This window comes from Aythya marila (genome assembly GCF_965140915.1).
Source record: "Aythya marila genome assembly, chromosome: 1".
Classification (NCBI taxonomy): Eukaryota; Metazoa; Chordata; class Aves; order Anseriformes; family Anatidae; genus Aythya; species Aythya marila.
Window position 1 is genome coordinate 75,569,756 of NC_139042.1, and position 24,411 is coordinate 75,594,166.

The 24,411-nt window shown below is 34.9% G+C and overlaps 1 protein-coding gene across 4 annotated transcripts in view; it reads right to left on the minus strand.

Moving 5' to 3' along the window:
• Positions 1 to 24,411, minus strand: part of ANOS1 (anosmin 1) — a 137,297-nt gene that overhangs the window by 21,779 nt on the left and 91,107 nt on the right. The window contains exons 7-10 of one of the 4 annotated variants that reach the window (XM_082758160.1): positions 14,596 to 14,798; positions 11,748 to 11,895; positions 9,048 to 9,095; positions 7,769 to 7,918 (exon numbers count right to left, since the gene is read on the minus strand). In XM_082758160.1, coding sequence (XP_082614286.1) covers positions 7,769 to 7,918; positions 9,048 to 9,095; positions 11,748 to 11,895; positions 14,596 to 14,798 — 549 coding nt within the window. Of the gene's footprint in view, positions 1 to 7,768; positions 7,919 to 9,047; positions 9,096 to 11,747; positions 11,896 to 14,559; positions 14,799 to 24,411 lie in introns of all 4 variants that reach the window. The other 3 variants (XM_082758159.1, XM_082758162.1, XM_082758161.1) reach the window with 3 other exon arrangements.

The following is a 24,411-nucleotide window of genomic DNA, read 5'->3' on the forward strand; positions in this document are numbered from 1 at the left end:
TCCAGAGTCCAGGTATACAGCCAGCTTAACTACTCAGTGGGAGAAGATGCAGAGATGCACCTGCTACTCCCTTCTCTCTCATACCTCATGGACGGAAAAAAATTGACAGTACATGTACATGTACAATGCATGCAAAATGCTCCAACAAGTTCTTAAACTGGCCATTCATGGTGTGCATCATGGCATGCCACACCAGGAACTCAGGTATGCTGAGAGCACTTACAGATGGTTATTACACCACAGTTGATGAAAGGTATCCTGATAACCTGCAGTACCTCAGGATCTTTTAATTCACAGTAGGAATGGTAGGATTGCTTCACGTATGATTGTGTAAGGATGTAAGTCAAAGCTTTAACTGGAAATGACTGTGTAAGGATGTAAGGCAAAGCTTTTACTGGAAATGACCTAGTAATACAGTTTGGGAATACTGCTTTTGAAAATATATTTTTCAGTTATTAAGGTTAAGAATAAAAACAGGACTTTCAACCTCCTAAATCAAAATGAATATATTTTCACAATTACTTATAAGCGTTCTGGAGTGAGGGCTTGTGAACAGCACACACTATGTACATTTTAAAATGACACAATGTGTGAATTAACCAGACAATGTGTTAGAACTAGTTTAGTGAATATTTTTGGTGTAAGTAGTCCAGTACAGCCATAGTCTGTCTTCAGCAGGTATCAGTGGCGATCTGCTAAGCAAAATAAGCCTTCTGTGCTGCTTTTGCTCTGGTACCACAGTAGGTAGTTCTGATTTGGCTTCTCTTATTTGATTTCCTGGCAGGCTTTGAAAAATTTCCAATTACATTCCTGTGACTAATCTTTGGAGAAACTTGCCTCTAAATCTCTCATATCGAGACCTTTAACCACCTACCCTGAAAGGTATGGAGGTTTGGAAGCAAGTAAAAGGCAGTCATTTGAGGTTTCTGTTGTGTCTGTGGAAACATGAAGAAAGGCAGTAAACTGTGATATTAAAAAACCTCCCCAACATTGTCTCATTTCCAGTGGAGATGCCCCTGAGACTGCTGCTATTGTAAATGTGATCTTAAAGTTGCATACTATTTGAGAAGTTGCACATTTATCTGCTTCACTAATTGTATTATTTGTTGATTTTTTGTGACTCCTACCAGCAACATTTTAAGTACTGTTGGCTCTTCACATTTAGACATAAACCAAATGCAAACCATATAGTTCAAGCCCTGTAGTCAGTTCATAAAGTATAATGTAAATGTAAGTGGAGATGGTCAGATGCTCCTGCTTTCACTCTCTTCTAGGAGGCAAAAAGAAAGAGATTTTAAAAATCAGCAGTGAGATAACAAAAAGTTTATTCCTGGAATTAGATTAGGCCTATGTGAGGCAAAGTTAAGAAGGAGTACGAAACACAGAAGAATACTTCTGACAGGCTATTCTTTTAACTCTGGAACAACTTCCCACTACAGTTATAGCTGATAGCATTACAGAATCACAGAATCATCTAGGTTAGAAGAGACCTCCAAGATCGTAAATTCTGACCTAACACTAACAAGTCCTCCCCTAAACCATATCACTAAGCTCTAATCTAAACGTCTTTTAAAGACCTCCAGGGATGGTGACTCAACCACTTCCCTGGGCAGCCCATTCCAATGCCTAACAACCCTTTCATAAAGAAGTTCTTCCTAATACCCAATGTAAACCTCCCCTGGCACAACTTCAGCCCATTCCTCCTCGTCCTGTCACCAGGCACGTGGGAGAATAGACCAACCCCCACCTCACTACAGCCTCATTTAAGGTACCTGTAGAGTGCGATAAGGTCGCCCCTGAGCCTCCTCTTCTCCAGGCAACAACCCCAGCTCCTTCAGCCGCTCCTTGTAAGACTTGTTCTCCAGACCCCTCACCAGCTTTGTTGCCCTTCTCTGGGCTCACTCGAGCACCTCCATGTCCTTCTTGTAGTGAGGAGCCCAAAACTGAACACAGTACTCGAGGTGCGGCCTCACCAGAGCACAGGGGGACAATCACTTCCCTAGATCTGCTGGCCACACTGCCTCTTATGCAAGGATGCTGTTGGCCTTCTTGGCCACCTGAGCACACTGTTGGCTCATATTCAGTCGACTATCAACCAATACTCCTTTCTAACCACTCATCTCCCAGCCTGTAGTGTTGCTTGTTGTTGTGCCCCAATTGCAGGATCTGGCACTTGGACTTGTTGAACCTCATATGGTCCAGCTTCACCAGAAGGAATGCTGGGGAAGCCCATAGGATACAGGTATCTGAATCAGCTTTAGCACATGTGGAAAAGTAAAATTATGCGATGTCTCCTGGTGAATTTCTGAACAGTTGATCTAGTCAAAGATTGCTGTGCTTGGGGCCAACTTTACCAATTAAATCCCTAAATACCATTGAACATTATGTATACTCCCACAATCAACCTCTGCTGAGCCAATATATTTGCATGGAAACACAAGATAAATACATTGCTGTGTGTGTCACTATAATTAACAGTAAGATCTTCTTTTTGAAAGAACCATCTGCACTACAGCGATACCTTCAAGTACAAATATTTTACTGCTTAAGTATCTATGATTAGGAGATGGCCAGCTGTTCAAACACTGATCTTGCAAAGCAACGGTTAGTACCAAACTAAGTAATTCCTTAGTGTCAAGAAACTACTATTGAATTATTTAAAATAACAACTAGAAACTCCAACTGTCATTGAAGGGTTTCATTAATTTCAATGGTATTAGTTGCGTGAGAAAGGACCACAGGATAATGTTGGGAAAGCTTTCAATTATTTTAAAACCTGCCATATGAAATACCTTATTGCAAGCAGAGAGCACATACAGTCACTTCATTTATCTCCCTGAACTAAGTGAAAGTTAATTTTGTTTTCCTAAGATCTGGTTTTAAAAGCATTTGTGGCAGCTTTCTATTTGCTTTGCCTTGCCTTGCATTTTATTCTTCTCTGTAATTTAATTCATTATTCTCGTTTGGTTGATTTATCAGACAATGGAGGATTCTTTGCCTCTCCCTGTTTTAAGTGTTCTTTTTTTTTTTTTCTGCTTTAGCATTTACCAGAACAAAGAAAGAAGCCTGAAGCCAAGTCTTAATGCATTTTAAATATTTGTCTTTTTAAGCAAAACAAGGGGCATATATATTGATTTTAAATATCTAGAAGTACTTTAAAAGTTTTATTTAAACAGGGGGACATAAATGCACATAGACTTCATTAAAAGACAAGTGAAGGGATCTAAAGCTTTACTTGAACAAAGACAGTTACCTTATACTCAAATAACAAACACTGATAAAATGGTAGGAAAGACAGTGTGCTGGGTTAGAAAATATTATTGTAATATGTTGAAAAGAATCATACTAAATTACATTCTAATATTTCCATGTATGGGAGTTACTGCAGCAAGTGATGAGAATTGCAGAAGTAACTTCATAAATCACACAGAATCACAGAATTTCTAGGTTGGAAGAGAACTCAAGATCATCGAGTCCAACCTCTGACCTAACGCTAGCAGTCCCCACTAAACCATATAAAGAACTGCTGTGGAACAAAGTAAATATAAAATTATCTTTATTTTTGCACTTTCAGCCTTGATTAATGCAGAAGATACTGAGGATCTTAATAATTAAGTAGCTAATTCTTTTAAGTAGGTGTTTCAGAGTGCATCGGTTCTTGGTAACAGATGGTACTTTGTGAATCCAGCACCAAGGAGTTAAACATGAGCTGTTTAAGTTGGTTCCACTACTTGACATAAATAGCACATAATTTCTAATTTCACACAGTCAAGATGGCCAAAAAATCTGGCCACAAGCAAGTTCCTCTTTTCATTTACAAAAGCAGAATTCATGCTGCTTAAGGAATGTACCGTGTTTCTCTAATCCCAGGCCTAAATCAGAGGCAACAAGTGAAAGACATTTTCTTCTTTCAGAAAGAAGCCATTGTATTAATTTAATTACAATACACTTTTGTGATGACTGTCTGGCAAAATTATGTGCATTTGCTAAGCACCTTGTACTGCTTGAAGTGTGCAGTTACTCTTACTAGCATACCTCCTGATGAAAAGATATTATTGCTATCATACTGAAGCATTCAAGCTGATTATTTCCAAGTTGTGTTTTTTGTTTGTTTGTTTGCTTGCTTGCTTGTTTTTAATGTAAAGTATAGAACCTACATTCCATTCATGCCTCATGCTTACTGAAGCTAATGGGACTTAAGAAATGACACTTGAAGAACTGGCCTAGATAGGTCTTTCCAGCTACCAAACTGTGGCACATTATGATATATAAATATGGAAATAGGATCTTCCACTTAGACTTCAACTCAACCACTGTATTCAGTTCTGAGTACTGATAAGCAATCACTTTACTGCATAATAAAGCTACTTTGGTAATAGTTTGCAACATTCCCTCTATTTCATGATATCAGCCAGATTAATTCTATTCAGAGGGACATAAAAACAAGAGCCTTGATGTCATCATTGTGTTCTCTCACTGACTTACTAGAGGCACATCTGCAAATGACACCAAGGAATACATCTTCTTTGTAGTAATGGCAGAACTACCTTTGAATGTCTAGAGACACCACCATGCCTTCTTGAGATCTGAAGTAGCACTGCAATAAACTGTTAGGTGGCTTCTGCAGCCTGGTATTCATAAAGGACAAATTCCCTGTCATTCAGAAAACCATAACAACATCTGTTATAGGGCCTCACAAATAGGGCTGAACAACTTGATTTAACTTCAAAGTTAGTTCTACTTTGAGCAGATGGTTGGACCAGATGACCTCCAGAGGTCCCTTCCAACCCAAATTATTCCATGATTATATTCTGTCCTTTTTTAGACAGAGCAAAATGCTTCAAATTCAAAACAATTTCAAAGCTAGCAAATGGAACAATGAAAATAAAGAAATAATACAAAACAACCTTAGTATTGTATTTTCTAAGTGGTATGAGACAGCAAGGTATGAGACAAATACCTTCTGATTTTTTTCTGTAATTTGTGATGCACTCTGATATTAACAAGCAGTACAAAACTCTTTTGTAGAGCCATCTTGGTTTTGGACAGAATTCCATAAAAATACATATTCTTAAGTCTAACAACAATAAGCAGTTATTACTATAGAAAATTAGTTGACATTGCTCTTACAAAGTGAAACCCTTCTGTTTTAGTAATCGTTAAGTTTTTGTTGCAGTTAAAAGACACTTTATATCAATCTATCAAACTGGTTTAAATATCTTCATCTTAAAGAACTCCAAAATCTAAACAACATATTTATAACTTCACCACTGCAACCATCTCTGGTTAGTACCACGAAGTCTATTGCATAAAGTACTAAAAACCTTGAAAAACAAATTAGACGAAGCAGGTGGCTATAAACAGTTGAAATCTTACTGAACTTACAAATGTCAAAAATATTCAAGCTTCAGTCTTGTATTTCTTGAATTATTTCTTATGAGAACTCAACATTATCAATCTACACATTTCACATGGTTTCATGATATTTTATTAATTGCTGTTTATTTAAAAATCATACATCCTAATTCAGGACTACACAATGGCTGCATTTTTGGAAGAAAAAAAAAAAAAAGGGACACAAAACGATCATCAAGTCCAACTCCTCACTCCACACGGGAGCACCTAAAAATTAAAGCATGTTTCTAAGAGCATTGTCCAAATGCCTCTTGAACTCTGTCAGGCTTTGTGCCATGGCCACTATCCTGGGGATCCTGTTCTAGTGCCCAATCTCTTTTGTAGCAAACTACAAAATAATGAGAACAGTAAAGCAATCAGTAGGGACTCCTGCTTTCACCAGTCATGTAGAAGACAGAGGTCAGTTCCTTGTCAGGAAGGATTTGAACTTTTATTGCCTATCTGCAATGAAAATAACCTAGACATGAGGCTGTAGAGTAGGCTGAGGTAAATTATCTGTATTCCCTATTATAGTTGCTGCATTCTTATACCTCCTACAAATCCTTAAAGATGACTTGAAACAGTACAGTTCATAAAAGAGAAAAAAATGTGGTACAGTTCCAAACTCAGTTGGCTCCAGTAACTGCTGTCTTTCATAATGACAAGACACAGCTAATATGTTCCTCCTGCTGTGTTCGCAAGCACAGTGAAAAAAATCTTGCTCCTGCAGTACATTGTCATTAGTAAATTTGCAATTGTACCTCATCCATGCACTACCTAATCTCCAAACTCCTATAAGAGCTCATAGAAGCTGCTAGTTTCTCAGGAGGAGGTAACTGGCTATATTTCAGTTCCACATGAGACAAAGGCTCCTGATGAGTTACTTCATATGCTGTCACTCAGAACAAATATATTTTTGTTAAAAAAAAAAAAAAAAAGCAACAAACTTCCATATTCTGTCCCTCTTCCATACCTTTGCTATCACAGCTCATTACATAAGAAAAATGAAGATATCTTCTATTGTATGGCTGAGGCATAAACGAAAACACTCAAAACCACGTGACAGCTTACTTCCACCACATGACAAAAATGGATGTCTCGATGTCCCCCTGATATAATTGAAGGTACACAGATTCATACAAAAATCTATACAGTCAGCAGCTATGACTAGCCCATCTCTTGAATGCAAGTAAAAGTGACAGCAAGCAAATCCATGTCATTTCTAAAAGATGCGTGTTGTATCTGTCTTTGATGATCACCAGTAGTGGAGATTCTGCTGGTTTCAAAACCATTTATTTTAAAACAATAAAATATTTCTTAACTGGTCATGAAAACTACTATACATGTAAGGTGAGTTTCACTAGAGGTGGTGGCACTTTGGTCATATGATGTACCACCTTCCTTCTGGAAACAGGCTAGAGGGAGAAGAGCCACAAATGGATGAGTTACTTCACAAGGATGAATATCTTTCAACTGTGAGTTGACCCTCCCATCTGTGGGACTGTGGGAGACATAATATCCCCATCTTTGAATCTTGTCTTGTCTTTTTTTTTTTTTTAGTTCAAACGGCTCAGAATTGAACCTAAGTTCCCAGAGAGAAGTAGAGAAGTGAGGCATTTCCAGGCCTTCTACAAACAAGTTGTCTGGTCTGAACTGGTCATTTAAGGCACCCTCTGTACTGAGAAAGGAACACAGGCAATTCTAGAGCATGATTTAGCAGTTGTGTGGGATGAGTTACCTCAGAAGTCATGTTTTTCTGACTACAGAAGCAGCTCAACAACTAGTTGACAACTCACTTACAAAAGGTTAAATTTTAAGGTGACCAATCCAAAGCTCAAAATATATAAACTCACTTTTGATAACCAAAATAATATTATTATGTAAACTTACCATTAATTATTAAAAATGCCTCAATTTTTATTTAAGCTTAAAATTATCTTACCTTTCCATAAAGTTACACTAAAATGAAGTTTTAATGGGGAAAGCTAAACAAAACAAAACAAAACAAAACAAACAAAAAAAAACACCTTAAAATGTGTATGTAGTTGGTCTGAGCCGAAGCTTGCAGATTTAATGGAGGAATAAATATATGATTTGCCAGAATGCGAGAGAAGTAGACATTTAAACAGGTAGGCAGTTTTTAAGAAGCAAATGATACCTCTCATAATCCACACCACCCAGTGTGACATACTCTTACTGTAATATGGAGTAACTGAATGGCCTTTCTCCAGTCAGTGTGATGCTGCATAACCTATGGAGGATGGGTGTTGGATTTGACTTTGAATGATTGTATATTATACCAATGTTCTACAACTCTGAGACACTTTATGAGACTTCTTCCTTAGAAAAATAGTGAAACAAAAATTGGACAAACCTGTTCTCTTCCAATAAACTTTAACCTGAAGTTGATTGTCCTGATAGAAAGGAGCTCCAATTTTAAGAAAACGAGTTGTTTTCCTTCTTTGAAATGTTGGGTAAGGATCTACCAGTCCTTTCTGGGGTTTCCCAGCAGATGTCTGCTCATCTGCAGTACATAAAAAAATTAAGAAATTATTTATTTTAATACAGTGACATCTAATGACCATATTAACAACGTTCAAATTCAGAGAAAAAAAAATCTTATTTCAATATCTTACCTAAACAAAATTATTATAACTTTGAAGAGCAAAGTTCATAATGGTTGAAAAATATATAATTTGTTTGAAATTCCGTAAAGATATTTTAGAGAGAAAAAAAGGTAAAGATATTTTAATATGACAATGCTCTCTAACTTTTTAAAGGAATCATAAGTAAAGGAAGCGAATTTATAGCCCCAGGAACAAAAAATGTTAACACTGTGACTTTTTAAACAAGCATGGTATCTAGCTGTACTTCTGTATAATCATTCATGGTCTTTATATTTGCACAGTATTTGAATATACACAAAACCTGAGGATGGGATTGAGTGTAACCCACAGAGGCTACATGTGGTTATTACATCAAAGTAAATACAGTCCTTTGGTATGCTATATGAGAACACTATGGTCAGATTAAAGATCTTTCTTGCCCACTTTCCTATCTCCAACAGTGAACAGTGAATGCTTAGGAAAACATTGTAAGAGCAGAATGAACTTTGAGCTATTCCCTCTGTGTATGTGCCTAGCTTCCAACAAGCAATGGTAACACGAAGTCCTTCATCAAGTATTTCATCTAGCAACAGTTTGTGAACATATAGCAGGATTGTCAGTATTTAGAATAATTGAGTATTCCTAGATATTTTCAATTTAAGAGTTGGTAGTGCTGATTCAAACTACATTTAATTATACACTTTCAGATGTATCAATTCTGATTGAGGACAGTATTTGCATCAGATTAACAAAAAACAAAACAAAACAAAAAACTGTATTTAATTCTATACTACAGTTCAATAAAAAGCAGAGATTCTGATGATTAGGAAGTTGTGAATTATTAACTACATACTTGAGAGAAAAAGGGAAAGACTCAGGTTTCAACAATAATTGTGAATAATATGTAAACTTGAATTTTTTGCCCAATATATAGCTTCAGCTAAAACCCTAATTGTTTTCTGGAAAAAATACATTTTTTCAATCCTTTTTTTTGATCTGATATATTTTTACATTTTCTTTGCTTCTTTTAAATCAGTGCAAACCTACCAAATGTATGCAAGTTCTTTCTCAAGGTAACCATAGCGTTTATGTTATCTGAAAGAAAATCACAAAGTGATAGAGTAAAATACAAACTTGAATCTATTAGGTATATATCAATTTAAAGAATTTTAATTTTATTAAATTTATACTTTGCTGTTCTCTCTCTACTGCACTTCAATATATATGTGTGTGCATAAATATATATATATACACATGCACTGCATATACTGATCAAGAGAGAAAATTTTGCAGCATTTCCCAGAAGTGAAGCATATATGTGAGACAACATACATGTATATGTGTGGGGATAACACCAGAGGGCCAGGGGCAAAGCTCACAGAGGTCTGTAGGATTAAATTACTTCAGTGGGTTATGGACTGATTCTATTCTGATGACATGGACACCTAAAAAAAGACCTTAATTCCTCAGAGAGTTGAGTAACTGACAGTGGAACTTCAGCAAAATTGGAACGGTGCTTCTGGAGCTACTTCCCAAAAGCCACAGAAGTCCCCAAGTAATGAGGAAGTATGAATGTCCTGTCCTAGATAATATTTCAGGCAATTTATTTTACAGATTTCTCCATCTGTTTCTGAGTATTCTTGAAAATACCTCAAGCAGAAGTAGCTCTAATTAATTTTAGTGAGACTCAGAAGATGAATTCAGATATATTTGCATTACCTCTAGAGGTAGATTTTATTTGTTTTTCGATATAAACCGTAATGTAGCCATTCTTAGAAAAGGTCCAAAAAGGTCCACACACACTTCTCAGCAGAGTGCTCAATCACACTAAAAAGTGTGATATAACTGGTTTTGACCGAAAGAATGTTGAACTCAGCTTTAATAGGAAGGATGTTCAGATTTATCTATCAACTTATAGACATATATTTGTCTATAAACATATAAACTTTACACTTTAGCCTGCAGAAGCAAAGGCTCCAGGGAGACCTTATAGTAACTTTCCAATACCTAAAGGGGGCCTGCAAGAAAGCTGGAGAGGGACTTTTTATCAGGGAGGGTAGTGATAGGACAAGGTGTAATGGCTTTAAGGTAGAAGAGGGTAGATTTAGATTAGATATAAGGAAGAAATTCTTTACTCTGAGAGTGGTGAGACCCAGGTTGCCCAGAGAAGCTGTGGGTGTTCCTTTCCTGGAAGTGCTTAAAGCCAGGTTGGATGGGGCTTTGAGCAACCTAATTTAGTGGGAGATGTCCCTGCCCATGGCAGGATGGTTGGAAATACATGACCTTTAAGGTCTCTGCCAATCCAAACCATCCTGTGATTCCATGATTTTATGATTGATTTTTGAAGTACTTTCCTGTAAAACAAATTTGGTTTGGTATAATTCTCACAGGCACTGATTTGGCCCAAATAGGTAGTGAAAATGAGCTTAGCAGGGGGGAAAAAGGAGATCTTTAGGTCTGTTTTATCTTCTTAGTACGTTAAAATGTGAAACTGCTGTAGTAGGAGGAGGTCTGTTATAGTTAAAAACTACTTTAAAATATTTCATACATATCCAAACAGAATATGTTTGCAGAAGGGTCCAGCAAAAATACAGATTGATTAGTTAGGGTGAGAGTACTTAGGGTAACAGCAACATTACGAAAATGGTGCCAAATAAAGTTTAAATTTTGATTGTACTTTAAAATAAAAATGTAAATGGATAGAAAATGAAACAATCAGGAAAGGATGTTTAAAATGATATCTCTAACACCTTTTAATCAGAATTTTGCTGCATTGTATATTGTATATACATTGGCAGTTGGGACTCAGTATTGTATTGCGATTATGAAAACATTTAACTAAGACTCAGTTTACTGTCAGATTCAGATATGATTTTAAATTATATTTTATAGTAAAATGAGAGAAAGAGTTTCAACAGCTTGCTCAATGTCTTTTTTGGCTATGTATGCATAATAATGGCACCCGGGATTCTTTCCCAGTTACTAGAACAAAGCCCAGCACAGCACAGCGCTGCCTCAGTGCATGAGGTTTTAAAGAAGATCTTAAAAATAAATATCCTGTTGAAATTAAAAATAAAATATCCTGTTGAAATTAAAAATAAATATCCTGTTGAAATTAAAATCTCAAGATTTTAATTAAAAAAAAAAATTAATTTAATTAAAATTAAAATCTTGAGATTTTAATTTCAATTTTGGTCCTATGTGTTTAATAATTTCTTGAGAATTCATTTCTTATCAGGCATGAACAATTTAGATTCCCTAATAGAAGAGTCAGTGTTTTATATCAATTCATAGCAGGTATGTATTGGAGTGGTCCAAGAATCTGATTTCATGGGCTAGTCAAAACAATCAGGATTTTGAAAAGGATTGCAAGCTACAACTGCCTAGTTAAGATAAAGACACAGAAATGGATTTATTCCAGCGACTAAGGAATATAGTTAGTATTTATAACTATAATGTATTTTAAAAATATTAACATCACAGTGATGCACATGCTTCCATTTTCATTGTAGTTGTTTACTTCAGGTGAGCAGGAGCTAAGACAAAGTATTAGGTGAAAACTATGATCAGTTTTTAGATAAGAAATTTAACATCAAAAGGTTACTCAACTTGATCAAGACAAGATCACTTTGCTATCAAACAGCCAGCTTTAAGAGAATTATTTCCTTTCACTTGAGAAACCATTACACAAATCATTCAAAATCCAAATAAAGAAGAGAGAAAGTACTCAGGTGTCTGAATACTCACTATTATTCCTGGTGTCCTGCGTTGTGCTAAAATGGAGAGAAACCTTAGCACTTTTAAGGCGTATCTGACCCCAGCGTGTTACTGCCTGTAGTTCTACATTGTAGTTGCTGTTGGGTTGGAGTCCCTCCAGGACCACATAATTCTGGGGCTATAACAGGGGAGAATAAATATACAGAGCAGTTATAGTATTACTGAAACACAAGCTCTTATTAAAAGCAGGCCTGTTATCTTGGGCTCGCTACTCTTTTGAAATCAGAAAAGAAAACTCATACATGTATATAAATTTCAGCAGAACAAAATTTTCTTTCTTTAAAATAACATTTTACTGAACTCTATTTTTGTGTGTCATTATAAAAGAACTAATAAAGGACTAACTTACTTTCCTGGTGTTTACAAAATTTTGTCAATTCCTTGGCAAATGCAGACATGTACTCTTTAAGTCAAAATTAAAGGTGTTTATACACATATGTAAGTATATATATGTATAACTTTTTTTTTTCTTGTGTCTAAATTATTTTAGCCAAAGACATTTAAGCTCTTTTCTCCATGATTTCTACATTAGAAAATCATTGACAACTTGGTCTAGAGAGAGCTAGTCCGAAGACAGATAGAATGCAAGATTCAGTACATTTGTCAATATTTTCTATAAAACATTTTCTACAAAAATAAAAAGATAAAGAAACAGGCATCTAAAAAAACCTCCTTATTAACAAGGATTCTTTTCATCTACAGAGTGATAAATGGAAAAGAAAAAAATGAAGTTTCTATTGTCATGGAAGTGTACATGAGTAGGATTAATCAATCCTACATGAGCAGGTTTATCATTCTCTGGTTAATAACCTATAAATTAAGTCCCATAATATTGTAAAGAACTTCACAGTATTCACAAGGCTTCACAGTATTCTTGCATTCTTAAATACATTCTTAGTATTTATAAAAATCCTCTTCTAGCCCATGTCACAGACAGAATACATTACTCCATGTTTTCATTAGAATTCTTTGTGCCTCTAAAGTTTCACAGTCAATCCAGAGTGAAGAGGACAACTATGCACTGCCACAGTTCAGGAATTGTCAAAAGCATTTTGTTTCAATTATGTTTACTTGTTTTGTGTTATTTATTATTGACTACAACTCTTGATTAATGGCATTGATTTCTAAATACTGAAGCAAAAAATATTTGAATGTCTACCTAGAATCACCTAGAAATCTTTATAAAATGGTTTTGACTAGGCTACATTTGAACTAGACCATACCTGAATATAAAAATTGAGAAAAAAATCTTCAACGTTCTTCAAAAAAAGAGATTTTTCCACCGTGTTTCACATTATTTACAGTTTCAGTTTTTAGACTGAAGAGTTTCTGTAATGTTCAAAGGACCATTGGCCAGCAATAGCTTCAGAAGTATCCTGTGGGGGTAGTCTGAATCTCATTAGTGTACAGTTTCATGTGATGCTGCAGAAGAAGTACACTGGGCCAGGAGTAGTATGAAAGGTATTCTAAGAGCCTGTCTTTTCTCTTAGATATGTCTTAGATCTTCTGGATTTCCTTCTGTACAAGGCCAGAACTTTGTCATAATTACTTAATATTGTTTATTGGATGTTTTAACATTTTGAAGGTCTTATTTAACATTTTTTAACATTTAATAATATTTAATTATTAATTAACAAATTTAACAATCTGAAGGTCTCTAGCCAATGGCAGCTTTCCTGAGAAACACAAAATGTTCTACCTAGCAGAATCCAAATCTACTCCTTGCTAAAGTGATTTCTTAAAAGTACCACAGAGGTCTAAAAAAAATAAAAATAAAAATAAAAATATTAAAACTCCATATTATTTCCTATTATGGTTAAATTTCCTTTTCCCTCCTTCCCAATGTAAAGCTCGTGATGATGGCTACAGTCTCCAGACCCTGATCCCTGTCCATTCCCATGAAAAGAGGTGGGTTCACCATGCTCACGTCAGTGGATCTGGCTATATCCAGTCCGCTGTAAATGAACTCAGAATAATGTCTTAATTGCTCTCATTTTTCTCAGGATTTGGTGCCTGAGGGACAGAGAGGGAACTATAACCCTACAGCTGTCATTCATAACAGTGTAAACAGGCAACAATAGCCAAAACACAGGGTGAACACAGACATGGAAACAAATGCTCACAATGCATTAATAAAAGTTAGTTCAGATAATTAAGTCCAGTCTGTTATTTGTGATACATTTGTATTCCTATTACCTACTTTAAGATACTATACAACATGCTTAAGGATATGACAGAAGATAGTTTTCTAGTAAAGCAATATTTGATGTGCATCAAAAAAAATCACAGGAATTTACTGCTATGGAAATATGTCAGATCTCTGGTACAACAGAGTACTTAAACATCATTTTGATTTGTTTTGTTTGGACCTATAATAATTATTTAATATTTACTCTATATGATAGTGTCCCAAGTTTTATTTGCATATTGAAATAATGCAACAGATGATGCTACACTTTTGAAATAAAACAACACTGTATCTTTCAGAAGAACAGTAAAATAAGCCTCACTATAGAGAACAAACAGCACTTTACTTTCTGTTTCTCTCTCCCACAAAATCTTGTAATACTTCGTCTGTATTTTAAGGTAGAAGTCTACTTCTCACCTTGAGTTCAGTGAAGCATAGAGACTGAGAAATCAAAATTGTCTATGGGATTGGTGATCTTAAAAATTAAGGCAATTTTCTCTTCTGTTGAAATCATTACAATTTATCATATTTTGATTCTTCTAATCTATTTATTTTATGCCAGAAATGTTTGAACATTCCAAAATTAACACACACCCATATTTCCGTCTCATTTGCTGTTTTCCTTCTTACCCCATCAGTAATCTTCCTTCTCTTTTTTTTAGCTGGGATCACATATTTGCTATACGTCCAGCTCCAGAAGACTTTGTAGTGGTGCACTGGGATATCGGGTTCTTCTGGAAGATCCCAAGTAATCATTACATTTACACTTCCATCATTGTTTGCACTGATATTGGCAATTCTGATATTAGATGGAGCTGGTGGAGCAGACGGATCTGCAATAAAAAAAAAATAATCAAAAAATCATCTTCAGTAAGGTAAAGATCATATTCATCTTATGTATCTACTAGCTATACACAAGCTGTGTTAAACATTCTTGTTACACTTATGAAAAGTCAGTCAAAAAATTCCCATAAGTGAGATGGCTTTTTGTAAGTTAAAGAAATCCAAACCTTACTAAAACTACAATTATGTGCTTGCTTACCAGCTTTGGGACTACACATCTAGTTTTGTTGTTATATTGTTGCTATGCTCACAAATATCACAAACCATAATGTTCTAAACTATAAGGTTTACTTCTGGTATTCACTACTTTAAACACAATGACTGTAAAAAGCTCCTAGTCTATGAGTAGCCTTGTGTAGTTATCCTGGAATCACATGGTGCAAATGCTGATTTTATTTTTATTTTTTTTGTGTGTGTGTTCTCAAAGAATTCTCAAATGAGAATATTTCTACAAGTTGAGTCTTTCTTAAAAGTTCTTGTACTGATATCCACTAGCATGGGACATAAATATGACTTTAAAATAAATGTAATTAAGATGTAATGAAATATTATGCTGACATAGAAGGCCATAGTTATATTTTTATAATGACAAAAAGCAATTAGCTATCCCTGTTATTTATTTCCCTATTCTGAACTAATTTCTGGTCAATATTACCTGAGATATTCCTTCAATTCTCTTTGTCAACCCTAGAGTCAAGAAGGATACCTGACAGTCAAAGGTTCCACGACTAAACCTCTTACAATACTGAACTTTAGATCCTCCTTAGGTTTCTAATATGTGATATTCTGTCTCTGAGTCAAGTGAATAAACAGAAACTTTGCAGATGAGCCTCTGAAAGTCAAACTTGCTTCTTGTCTCTTACTTTTTAATCATGATTCTCAATCTAAGTAATCTTAGAATCATTATAAGAGAACACTATTAAGAGTGAATATGTCAATATATTTATTTCACCAGCAATTTAGTGAAAAAATATAAGACTTTGAAAACTTTATTTTTCTCAATGCCTGTGGTAGACAAACATCAGTGGCAAAATATAATAAAAATGCAAAAATAAATAAAGAGATGGGTAAATAAATAAGTTAAAGTAAACACTGTGGCTCAAAAAAAAAAAAAAAAAAAAAGGTATATCAGGCAGAAAAAAAAAAAAAGGAAATTTGTAACAATTAAGGCATGAGATGAAGTTGAAGCCAAGAAAAAACAATGTGATTGAGAAAACCATTTTCACATAAATTTTCAGCCAAATAAGCCACCACTTACTGCCAGAAATAAAACTGAAGGTGTGCAGAGGAGACACCAGGCATTCATTTATGGCACAGTTCACCTGAATCTTTTTTATAATGGTTAATGATCTGTTAAATGAGCTTTCCAGACATACTAAATTCATCTGATAATCCCTATGATAAATGGTCTCATTGAAAAATTCCATCATTTAGGTCATACAAACTGACACATTTAGAATTAATAAAGACAGCATTTCCTTTTTAAAGATCAGCAGATGTGAAATAATGACTTATTCCTGTTATTTAACAGGAGTCTTGGTTAAACAACAATGGATGCTCCTGTTTCCTCATACATGCCATTTTAGTTAAAATAGTAATGGATGTCTGTGTTGCCTCACACGTGCAATTCAACCTGTCTTTTGGACATAAACATTACAAAGCATTGAGTTTAAACCTTCTGGAAATTCATCTTTATTTTCCTAATAATGAGAATTCCTTATTTCTTCTCTTTCTTTATTTTTTTAATGAAATTGCAAGCCAGATTCCTTCATTTTTTGTCTTTGCAGAAACACTTTTCATACATTTATTGCCTTACCTCTGAAGGCAATCTCTATCTTAAACATATACCATCTCTATCTTAAACATATACAAAGCTGAGTATTTTGGAGGGGATAAATGTAAGAGATTAACTTCTATAATTTGTTTTAGGTTTGTATTGTTGTCTAATATAATTCCTCATCTACTTCTATAGCTTACTAAAATAAGTAGATGCAAAATTAAATTTACATGCAATAAACAGAATCATTAATCAGAAAACCAAAATCAAAAATTAAGCATTCATCTTCGCTGAATTAAAATGTTAGGTGGTGGTTTTGTTTTTTTTTTTATGTATTATGATAATGTATTATGAGAATAAAACATTTATAACCTGATGTGCAACATTTATAACCTGAAGTGCAGTAATATGATCATATTACTGCAGGTGAATTATTCAGGTTATCTCCCAGAAGTACTATGCATCATGTATTATGTATACATAACATATGGGATACAATTTAAGTGTTTCAGAGATTACACCTTCATGAATGGTCAGATATAAGCCTAAACAATTATAACTATACAACATCTTTGTCTTCATTTGCAACTGCAAAAGATTCTGAGAGCCCTAAAAATTCTAAAAGCTAAATGAAATAGCTCTTCTGGACAAAGTGTATTACACGATTCAGAATATTTTCAAGTTCTGTTCATCAGCTTTTCAGAGATCTAAAGAAAATGACTGATTTTTTTGTTTGTTTGTTTCCTTCCAAAATTCTTTGTCAAGTGTTTCTGTCCCCACAAGAATGCAAGATAATGTGCAATTATCCTTATATAAAGTAGGTGACTGATCAGAACTGAGCTTTTAAGTGTCTCAGCATCACAGGATTTTTCTTTTAAGTAACTTCAAACATCCCTGTTTTTCTCAGTAACATAAGCAGAAACAAAAATAGTAAGGAGAAGAACTGTGCACATATTGAAAGCAATAGATAGTTTCTTTTGAATTCTACAGTACCAGGATTTCACCCTGTACTTACTATAATTCCAGTTTATTGAAAACATCACATTATCAGTAGCATTTCTGCATGCTCTGTTCACTAGAAACAGTCCAGTCTGCAGACAAAATGCAGATTTGTATTAAAAACAAAAACAAAAAAAAAATATATGAGTACTGGTTTGCCTTTGCTGAGGGAGAGTTGTACTTTAATATGTTTAATATGTTGTATTAAAAATCATCAGGTAACTATTGGTTAAGTAAAGAAAAAACATCCTCCTCTTAAGTTGAATATACATGTGAAATAATATTAAAATAGTAGAAACAATTTCCTGAGTGCCCACTTTTTTCAAGATGTCTTTTGTGAGCCTAGCAAATGTCATTGAAAAGGGCCTTTGACGAGGAGGAAGAGATTGTAGGAAGGAAGAGGCTGTAGATGTGGAAGACAGAAAGGAAGGATTTCTGCAGCTGACAGACATGAAAAGGCGAGATATTACAAATTGTCACATTCCCAAGAAGGGCTTTTTTAAAACTCATAGACTAAGATGTAGAAAATAATAATCTAGAAGCAAGTAAATTGACCAAATGACAAAAACAACAACAAAACACTTTGTAATGAAATGGAATAATTCTGTTGGAAGGAACCTACAAAAGCACTTCAGCTCTAACCAAAAATTAAAGTATATTAACATTATTCAAATGCCTCTTGAACACTGGCAGTCATTATACTTGGCATTAAATCATCTGAAAGAAAGAAGGAAAAGAAAAACACAAAGAGTAACAAATAACTGTCTGATTGTGGGGACCCAACATTAAAATATTTCTTGGATTTTGAGTACCTGAAATATGAAGCCACTAAGTGAGTGGCTAAAGCCACTACCAGCTGAAGATCCTTTCCACATTAAGTATTTCCATACCACTATACAATTTATTCTTATATTTCTGTCTCTCTGAACCACTCATCACTATTATAACCGACGGAACTTTTTTTTTTTTTCTTTTAAGCCAAAAAAACAGGAATATTCATCTTTTCTTTCATTAGAAAGGACTGAGTTTCACCAGTGAGAAGGAATAGCAACTAGGCTAGATATTGTGATCTCTGTTATTAATGGAAGGAAAAAACAACAACAACAAACCCAAGCCCCAGACTCAAAAAGGAACAGATAAAAAATCAAAAACACCCCAAGCCTCCCCCAAAGTCCTCCCCCAAAAGAAAAAATAAATAAAATAAAATGTTAAGTAGCCTTAACAACATACTCCTTCATAATGCATGCCTACCAGTTACCAGATAATTGTATTTTTTTCTGTTTTTTTAAGCCTTCACAATTGTATTATTGAATGGAAAAGTCAAGCTTCTACAAGGTGTTTTGTTATGCTTCTGTATGTCTATGCAAACACTAAAAAGCCATACACAACTTGTGTGCTGAAATATTTTAAAGTCTAATAACTGAATATCTAATACTGAGCTATAAAGCTTATATACATAAAATGTTTGTTAACCTGACTGTGAAGCTAAACTGGAATTCTTCTGACAATAAAGCTTAACAGCCATTCTGCTGTTAGCGTTCATATATCTGTGATCCCTTTGACTGACTGCCCAAATGTATAATTCAGATACATGAACATTAAACTACTGGAATGGAAACTACTGCCAGTTTTTCAAATTTAAAGTTCTGAAATTTTATATACATGAATTTATCTGAGTATTAAATCAAATTCTTTGGTTTGCAGAAAGAGTGATGATAGTTGCAGCTTTTCCTTTGTTGTTTATGCTACAGCTCAAATAAAAAAGAAAAGACATTATATATACTAGAATTTGGCACAGACAGTTGTCCTCTAATCTGAAAAATTCTGGTCTCAGCAGCTTGAGAAGTAAATCACTTCTCACTGCTAGAAACGATAGCTTCATTAGGTCAAGGCTGAGACTGCTGTTCCAGCAAATGGAGTAAGTACTGAATTTGTCTGCATTGTGTCTGGCTTCAGTATACCCAAAGGACTTAAATTCTTGTCTTGCTGGCTACTCAGCCATCACAAGGAAAACTCTGTTTCAGGCCCCTGGAGGGAGGATTCCTCATGTCTAATAATAATAATAATAATAATAATAATAATAACAATAACAATAACAATAATAAGCATCACATCATCACCATTTCAAAATGCACATCTTTCTCTATACATTTATTAAACTTAGTGATAGACAGTTTATCTCTTACAAAATTCTTTCGATCAATAGGATGTGGAAGTGCTTTGCAACCTTAAACACAACAGCATGGGTAAGCTATGCTTACAAGAATCACATCATTCGTTGCTGCAAATGCCTTCACTTTGACTTTAAATAGAGCAACTGTAATGAAAATAAATAAATAAATAAATGGTTTGAAATATATGTTGGAGAGGAAATAACGACATTGGAACCTGGAATTCCCAATCTGAATTATAAAAGTGACAGCAAGTTTGGCTCCATTTAAAATCCTTTCTTACATAGATTTGTCTTTTTTTCCTGACTTAAAATGGATCACACATTGCTAACTTTTAAACATTACGCCTACCAACTATAGAAATCTGCTGAAGCTGCTCTACAGACAAGTTTCCAACTTTTAAGCAGTTCCAAGGCATAAGCAGGAAGACTGGCTTTGCCCAATGGAAATGGCACACATAAAGCAGCTGTGCAACAGTATAAAAAAATCATTGGTCCCAAAGGAGCAACAGAAAGAATTTTATTGGCAGGAGTGGGTGTCTGTTCTGGTTTTACTAACACTCAGTAATGCATGCATGAAATCTCATCCAGCACAGTACTTATGTGCTGTGAAAACAATGTTGTCTACTTCCTTTTGCTAGACAATTTATCCTGTGCATGCTAGCAGCTGCCTTTATGTTGAAGATAACTTTAGTAGAGGTAGAAGGATCATATGGTTTGGGTTCATTGTGTTGATCATACAGTCCCTTTTTGCCTGTGAAAATGGCACAGTATCTAACTACAGCCCAGAAAGATAATAAATTATACAGAAATGTTTAATGCCGATCCCTCTAGTTAACTGCAGTCCCTGTTACTGAAAGTTCATTCTCACCATGAAATATAAAAAGCTAAAAAAAGTAGCCTAAAAATTGTAAGCTGTATTACTAGAGCCAAGTAACTTCTGGCAATTTGGGTTAGGCCATCCACTGCCCACTTAATGGAAGAAAAGCATAGACAGGTTTTTTTTTGTTTGTTTGTTTTTCCAAAAAGACTTATTTAATGATTGTAGGATCAGTACTCTCCTCCCCCTATAGCAAATGAAACAGCTTGGAGAGGACCAGTCAAAGTATGAAAATAAGGATATTTGTACCTTTGGGAATCAAAATATTCTGCCCGTCATTCTGTTAGCTTTTTGCTGTTATTGCAAATTTTTGCCACTTAGTGGAAGATGAAAAGCAAACACGATTAAAAAAAAAAAAAAGAAAAAAAGAAAGTGATGTAGAAGTCACAGTCAAAAAAGATCAGAAAGTTTAGATCAATTTTAGTTGACAGTATCAATCAGAAAATCCATGTACAGAGTTCTACTTTTAGGAAAGGACCCACTCTCCAAGGAGCAGCATTCACTCCACCTTCTAGTCACACTGCTCCAAAGAGATATGCATAATTTAATCTGTGTCTCTTGTAAATTTGGTATCAAATTTTAGAAAAATGAAGCATCACTTTGTTCCATGTGAGGGCCATGCCAGACAGGCATGTATAAATGCTTTATTTCCTTTAATAATAGGAAATAAATGGCATAAAAAATTCTCTCTGCTTATGCTCTGAACATTTTATAAATTATATATATCAGTGGTGTCACTTTGATTATTTATTATTTACATATTTATTATTTACATATTTACATTCAAGAAATGAACACATGAGGCAGTGTAAAACAGCTAAAAACCTTCACCTCAACTATTTACTGTAGAAGAATATCTACAGCTACAGCAGTTAAAAGAAAAAAAAAATCAAAACACAAGTAGATTAAGAATGGTGTAGAGCTGTTGTAGTTGAAATGCTTGATGAAATGCTCTTTTATCTTCCTGTTTTTGTCTTTTTCATGACTGGGAAATTAAAGTAATTTGGATAATAAGGATCTTTTTAGTGGTAGAAAAGTCAGTGGAAATTACATACTTCAGGAGATGTAAAGTTATTTTGAATAAAATAAAACTTTACTTTCCTGTATCTACTTAGAAACAATATTTTTGCACTTGCAAAAGACACAGAATAGCATAAACAGCATAGCAGTAACCAGACAAGAAGTCTCTCCAAGTAATTGCAGCATCAATGTTTTTGAACATTCTTTTTAACAGTTTAGTAACTACCTCTACTAAATATTTAGTAACAGAAATATCATATCACATTTGTCCTCCTTTAAAAAAGTACAATTTGCTATTCATTGTAACCTAGGAGCAACTGGTAAAAGTTCAGCATCTCATGTGAGAAAATGTCTTATGAATTGCTATCACATTTCCTCATCAAAGGATTTCTTTCTGAGGAAAACTTCTGGTAAGTCTGACAAAGATAATAATCTTCTCTTGCTCTTGGCACGACGTGATGAATTGAAACGGTACATGAACTGATGTGAGTTTCTGTCCACACTTTACACAAACGTACCACAGAGAGCCAGCAACCTTCCAAAGGTGATGTGCCAAAGTCCTCCTTCCTTTTTCCAATTTAGAGGTTAAATGTGCCTGTAGGAGCACAGCAGGAGACAGTAGATGCTGGCATGCAAAAAAACAGGCACATCTGATCAGCAGTTTCTTGCCTCTCTGCCAGGAAGGGGCTGCCACTTCCCACTGAGTTCCAAAGTAGTAATTAAAAGTCTATATGACACTATAACTTACTGCTAAGTGCCTGCTCAGGGACATCGATGCTAAGAGATACTGATTGAAGCAACCCAGTGTTATTCCTGACAGTCACCACCCAGCAGCATCTGCATTTGAGTCGCTTAATGCTTCCACATTTCATTTGGCGAATATGGTACCTTTGTAACAGCCACTGACAATATCAAAGCCCCTAAAATAGTCAAATTAACTGATGAAATAGGATGACTCTGGCTACCAAGCTGATAGTTAAATCAAATTCTTGCTGTTTGCTTGGCAATTCACAGTTCAGGGCTGGAGTTTAGATTTGAAAATTGTTATTGTGAGTTACAGTAGCTTTTTGAACAGTGCCGGTTACAATACTTTATGCCCTTATCAAGATCCCCTTTGCTTTGGTTTATTAGGTTAGAGCATGGAGAAATACTACAGTCCTCTGCTGTCCTTGTCACAAAGTCCTAAAAGTGCTTAGAGTGCTCTCTGCCCAGCAGACAGCCATAAACAGTACTACAGGTGAGCAAGTGCTTCAGGGGTAGCTGCAGAGACCACAGAAAAAAGAGGACTCTGGTATCTAACATGTAATCATTTTAAAACCACAAACTCCTGAAAAACAAATCACTGCCACTTGGGAGATTATTCTGAAGAAGTATCTTTGTGCTTATCATGCTCTCACACTTCTCCAGAAACCCACTTTTGCTAGAGTCTAGGCTAAAGAGACATTTAGTCTCTTTTTTTTTCTTTTTAATGGGCTAAAGAGACATTTAGTATGCCTTAGCATGGATGTTCTTATATTCTTTACTAATGTAGGTGTTTTGAACAACATGCTCCTGTGGTGAGCAAGTGCAGCAGGGGACAAATCTAGGGTGAAATTTAATACACATCCTGCTTCAAAATGTCACGCTCAAGCCAAAACCTCAGTATTATCATGATGTACTTCTATGTAACTACAGGCACAGTGGTTCCAAGCAGAATAGTTAGAAAATCTTTAGAAACTCAGAAAAACAACTCTGGCAATGATCTGAGTTTAAAAGAAAATTGGTGCCAGATTCAGCAATGCAGGGCTGTATCTGCTGAACTGCAGCTCATGAAGAGAAAAAAAAAAAAAAAAAGCAGAGAATGCCTCCGCTGCTGCTGAATCTTTGCAGTAAGCTCAACATAGCTTGAAGGAACTGTATTTTTGATGTCATTGAAATGGCATGCTACTTAAGTGTAACAAATTCTTTAAATAATACTTTTATATTCATAAAGGTTTGTGGTCACAAAAGTAATGGTATGACTATGCCAACCAATGTTCCTACCACAAATGGGGTTATAGTACCAAAATTATTTATCCTAATGTAGACTTATTCAAAAAATAAATAAACCATCCATATCACTGAAAGCACTTGCATGCCTATATAACTGTATCTACAATAATATTTTTTCTAGGATTGATTATGGCCAAACAACAAGCTAAAAGCTAACATGGAAACCCACAAATGGTGACTGCCTATATTGTAAGTTAATTTTATCTTCAGAAAGAGGAAATGCATTCCTCAAAGTATTTGTTATAAGAGTGTAAAGATTCTGTCACTACCAAAACAAAGACAAGTCTGTCTATTGGAAACTTTACTGCAATTAGTAATACAGTGAAGAGTGCTACATCTCATTGTTTAGCATCAGTAAACTAGTATGGTCTGGCTATTTCCACAACTGTCTTTAAGAGAGAGTAACCATATCCAGATTGTCTCCTGGGGATGGTTTCTGGCCTGTGCTACTGTGTCTGAAAGTCATCTGGGTAAACTCTTCCTTTGTGTCAGTGAAAAGTGCATCAGAAAAAAATTTATGGGACAGGAGATCTGTTTCCAGCTCCCATCCCCCCAGTGCCATTTACTGGTACATTTTCAAAGTTATCCCACATCCCTTGCAGAACCAACAACAGTAACAAAAAATCCTACAACACTTAGTGGACTGTCTATTATGACTTCCTAATGAACAGATACACACTACTAAACACTATTATACTCTTTTTATCCCTAAGCCCTTATGATTAG